General features: G+C 34.9%; 1 protein-coding gene across 1 annotated transcript; it reads right to left on the bottom strand.

Annotated features, from left to right (window-relative positions):
• Positions 1 to 654: 654 nt before the first annotated feature.
• LOC131030083 (F-box/kelch-repeat protein At5g15710-like) lies at positions 655 to 1,956 on the bottom strand. Its single transcript, XM_057960763.2, has one exon. It carries the CDS (start codon positions 1,954 to 1,956, stop codon positions 655 to 657), a length of 1,302 nt encoding a protein of 433 aa, XP_057816746.1.
• Positions 1,957 to 5,149: the final 3,193 nt, after the last annotated feature.

Raw genomic sequence — 5,149 nt, 5'->3', positions numbered from 1 at the left:
CTATAAATTTTTTATTTTACTCCCCAAGTAGAATACACGCACTTCCATCTTGGAGAACACTTTCATAATACTGCAACTTCTGTGATTTTGACAGATAGATCGCAATTCTATTTTGAAATCTGGTCGCTTCAGTTCAGATTTGAAAGTTGAGATATTTATTCTAAATAACAGTGCTGCCAACGAAACTTCCAACTTGTAGGAATATTCAAGGGACTGAATAAAAAGCATAGTTGATTACAATTACTTAAACATTTATAAAATCCAATAATTTAATTTATCAATTCCATAAAACAATCCATACCATATTCATAATTCAGTTCCCATCCCGGGTCTTCATCTTAGGATTGCTTTCAAGCTAGAAAGAGATGAATTTAATTGCAAATTTAGTTTTAGTTTCTTTCCGATAAGCTTTTCTGAATTTAAGCATCATGCTGTAATGTCGAATATACTAGACCTTGGATGTTTTTGATGAACTTTTCGAATTCTGTGGTTTGAAAATAGATTTAATCAGGAAAATCTCCTCAGCTATGGCAGGCCTGGAAGGGCATTCAAACTGTTAATATTTTTGTAATTATACATCTTTTTTCATATCAAATTTTTGACTTCACGGTTTGCTGACCCAAAAAAATTATAATAACAATCACCAAAATCATGTCATTCCTCGTTTCTTGAATGTAATCCCTCATTCGCTCGATCTTCCCAAGAATCAATGATTGAACTCGGTTCGAAGGACATCATCCTCAAGATCCTAATCTTTTTATTGTACTGGATTTTGCAGGGAGGAACGTGTTGCCAGAACCCTCCCTTTAGATTATATGCATACACCTTTAGATTACATGCAAGCACCTCTAGACTGTCACATGGCCATAGACTGGGAAAGCACAGGTAATCTCCCACACAAACACACTTATTCCAAAAATCTGCATCTCTCGAAAATTCAGGGAGCGACTGTGGAGACATCCTTGCAAATTCTTTCCACCTCCAAATCAACTCGTCTTTCTCGTCCTGAAACAACTCCCAGATAACAATCCCCGTCTTGTTTGGCCGGATTCCTCCAAACGATGGGTGAGTTTCGCCAAGTAGAGACGGCTCCCGAGTGGTCACCACCAAAAGAACGGAGGAACCATACGGAACCATACAAAGAACAGGTTTAACATGCGCATTCAAATCTTGAACCATTTTCACGGGAAATGGAGCCACTGTAACAGTGCTAATGAAACCCTCATCTTGGATTTTGTAACCCACAATTGTTGCCTGTGATCTTTCCCTCCAGAAAAGAACGCCATTGCACTCAACCATTACAAGTGCTTCACGGCATAATATATTATTTCCCCTTTCCTCTGCAAACTGAAGCTTAATCCTCCATGAATCTTCAAAATAATGGTAGATATCGAAGGAAAAAATTTCATTTTTGGAGTACGCTATCAAATAGGGCTCTTTTTTACTTCCCCGTACAATACGGATTATTTTGGACGTGAAATCCATTTCTACCTCTACACACGATCTCATAAGGGGATTGCAAACAAGTAATTGTTGAGCGGGATTTTGTTCAACCAGCAGTAACCCCTGCGTCGTGCTTGATACATCTCTCACACAAGAGCAAACTCTATTGTTCCTGTCACATCCCTCAGTATGTGGGTAAAAAGAAATAGGGAATTTCATCCATTTTTGTGTGGAAAACGAGTAGGTTATACAGGAGCATTTATTATTAATTTGACCAATGGAGATAAGAAGCAATGGATTTTGGGCAGGTAATGATGAGAGAAAGTTGTCGGAGGATAAAATGGAATTCCATTCCTTACAGACTGTGCGAGAGCTGTAGATTGATTCAAATGGAAGCTTTGAAAATACCAATCTCTTCATTTCCTCAGGCAGCTTAGATATACCATGCTCCTCTCTGTCTCCTTCAACTGCTGTAACAGATTCGTGCTCCATTTCTGTGGATTCTATCTCCATTTCTTTTATCTTTCGAGCTTCCCAACGATTAACTGCTTGTATGTTTTTATTTCATTGTTGCCCTGCATCATTCTCACCTCCCTTTATAGTTGTTTGGCATAAGGTACTTCCCTAAATCACCGCGTCATTTTTGGGCTAATAACAGCCGACTATGAGAAAATATGATTTAAAATAAACAAGCCAAAAATTAAGCTATCTATTTAATTTGGTGTCCTTCAACGTTATATATTCTTCTTAATTTTTTATAATAATTTATTTCACATAATTAAATTTGATCTTATGTGATAAATATATTTGATTAAATGTGTTTTTTATAATCTTAAATTTCTATGATAGTCAAATCAAAAAAATTCAATTATTGACACTTTGTATTAAAATAGTATAGATATCTTTAAATACATCTATCTAAAAATATAAAAACATATCAAATTCATTTTATTTTATTATAGAACTATGCTATTTACTACATATATATGATACTTATTTTAAAAATATTATGTTTATTATTAATATAATTTTTTATATGTAGTAAATGGGGTTGTATTCAAATAACAAGGCCACAGATTTCTAAAAATGATCTCTATTCAAATCCCCAATATGATTTTTTAAATTAGGACTCCAAGTGGTTCCTCTTAATTTTTGTTGTGGCTTCCAAATTGAATATGTGCAAAGGCATAATATGCCCCTTTTGACCTACTCTATTGCTAGTCTAAATAATCTTTCCTTACTATAAAAAACAATTGATATGCAAATGAATGTCATTTTAAAAAATTTCTTGATATTAATAATACAAACACACAAATCATTTATTTTATTCACACAAATATATAAATACACAAATACTAAATTAACAATTTAATATTATAAAAATAAATTTCTTATAATCAATCAAAAAAAAAATTATATGCTAATCAAAATATATTAATAATATGAAATTATATGTAAAAAATCTAAATCTAGTATCAATTTTTCTAATTGAAAAAAAAAAGGAAAATTAAAATTTCTTCAAATGTTGGCATAATCTTTAAAACAATTTGATCAAGACAATTGCTAAAAATAGTATTGTGTATGTTTTGATCATCACAATTAATTCATTCAAAATTAGAATGCTAGATAAGCAATGCCCTTGAACATCATTCAAATGAAAAAATAAAAGACAAGATGTAATTTCAAACTATTGAACCTAATAATGTTTTAAAAAATATATTTCAATAACCTTTGTAAGAAAATTCTAAAGAGGGTGGGAGGGAATTATAGTTATATATCTTTCTAGAACTGTAGTTTAGTTTCCTTTGGGTGGAAGTTTTTCACGCCTCCCAATTCTTTATATTCTAGAGGATTCACTTGTTTCTGGTTAGGCTTGCTGCTATGTGTTCTGGGTGTGTTTTATTGCTCTTTCAAAATTTTGCATTTCATGGGAGGTGACAAGAATAGGATGAAACCCACCTCTTTTGAAAACTGGATAAGGAATACTGAGGTTTGGAATGAGATCTCAAATGGAGGCTTGGTGCCGTATATGAAAAGGTTGAAGGGGAATTCACCGAGTGCCACTGAAGATTTTGTGAGCAGTTGGGATAATGGTATCCTTAAGGTCTATGGCATTGAATTTAGAATTGATGAAGATTTTATCGCTGAAATTATTGGTATGGAGATGGAGGGAAGGAATTTTTATAGAGAATGAAAATATGTTGAAGAAGCTAGCTCCACATTCTTCGACAAGTAGAAGGAGTGGAATAGGGTTTAGAAGATGGTTGATGATGGCTACAACCAGAAGGATCTTCAGAGGCCTTGGGCTGATGTGGTGGAGGTTATCATGAGATACATCACTCTTGATGGTCGGTATGCGAGCATTTTTTCCTACCACTTTGTCATTTTGAATCACTTCAAGCACAATAGGAAAATTTCCATTATGTTTTATCTTATATCTTCTTTATGGCATGGTCTAGAGAAACATGCTGAGAATATGGATAATCCGGTCCTCGATGAGGGCCTTATTCGACTTATTATGGATTATACCAAGGACCATGAAGTCAAGCCATCCCTGTTATGAAATCCTATGTTTCTTCTTCCAAACCAGAGGTTCAGGTGGGCTTGCCAAGGAATAGCAGGGTCAAGATGTTGAACATAATGTACCACTGAGAGGGGGCTAAATCAGTGGTTCCTAAATGCCTTTCCCTTTTAAAGAAACCTTAGAATACTAGTTGTTAACCTAAGCACTAGACAATCAAACCAGTAAAGCAAATGAGGAAACCAAAGAAGACAAACACACAAATGTAACCCACAACACCAGATGTACGAGGAAAACCTAATATGGAAAAAACCTTGGTGAGAAATGCTGCTGGAGACAACTGCTCCAATCCAACCTCACAAGAGAAACACTGAATTATAAAGATTTAGGGCACCAACCCAAGGAGCACCAACCCTTGCACCAAGCTCCAACTTGGTGATGTATATTGAAATACAATTTTGATATAGTTATAGCTTCTTGTTGCAAATGAGTTTTGCAGCTCTTGATAAAATAGGCTACTGTCGATTGACAGTCTTCTCTTCTTTACTGGATCTCACACTACCGGTTATGAAACCACTCTCTCTGATTCTTGGCCTCTCTTCTCTCTCTCACAACCTCACAACTCACTATGTCAGACTTGGATGTCATCTTGCTCAACCACACCTTACCGGTTTGCTCAACTGTTTGACCTGCTACAGTTATACCGGTACTCAATCACTGTCAGTTAAACCCTCTTACCTATTTTCTTGTTAACTCACTCAACACCTTTCTTAAAATAGATTCTAAGGGAGATGATTCTTATCTACACTCAATCTCTCTTCACTCTACTTCTTCTCCTTAAGCATCAACCTTTTCTGTTTCAAGCTCATGTATTTCTAATCATGGATTCCCGCCAAGAACGCATTCAATCATTACGATGTTAGTTTTTTTTTTCTTCTCCAACTTGATCAGAATCCGAATTTATTTGATCTTCTTTTCTATGGATAAGATCTTCTTGACATCGATCAATCGCTAGAAAAGCTTTGCATTCCAATGTGCATTTTCTAAATCTCGAGGTTTGCACCATGCTTTTCTGCTTTTCTCTGTCATTCACCATTAACGGCTTTGTTGTTTCCTTCACTAAATAGGTATGAAGATCAAATATTCTTGCATGATCAGTTCTGTTGCTTTGCCTATTTCCCTTCC

This window comes from Cryptomeria japonica, chromosome 7 (assembly GCF_030272615.1).
Source record: "Cryptomeria japonica chromosome 7, Sugi_1.0, whole genome shotgun sequence".
In the NCBI taxonomy this organism is placed as follows: domain Eukaryota; kingdom Viridiplantae; phylum Streptophyta; class Pinopsida; order Cupressales; family Cupressaceae; genus Cryptomeria; species Cryptomeria japonica.
The sequence above is the reverse complement of the archived record's forward strand: the minus strand, read 5'-3'. Positions and strand labels throughout refer to the sequence as shown.

Coding starts and splice junctions, on each gene's coding strand:
- LOC131030083 (XM_057960763.2), bottom strand. CDS start 1,956: ATGGAGATAGAATCCACAGAAATGGAGCACGAATCTGTTACAGCAGTT.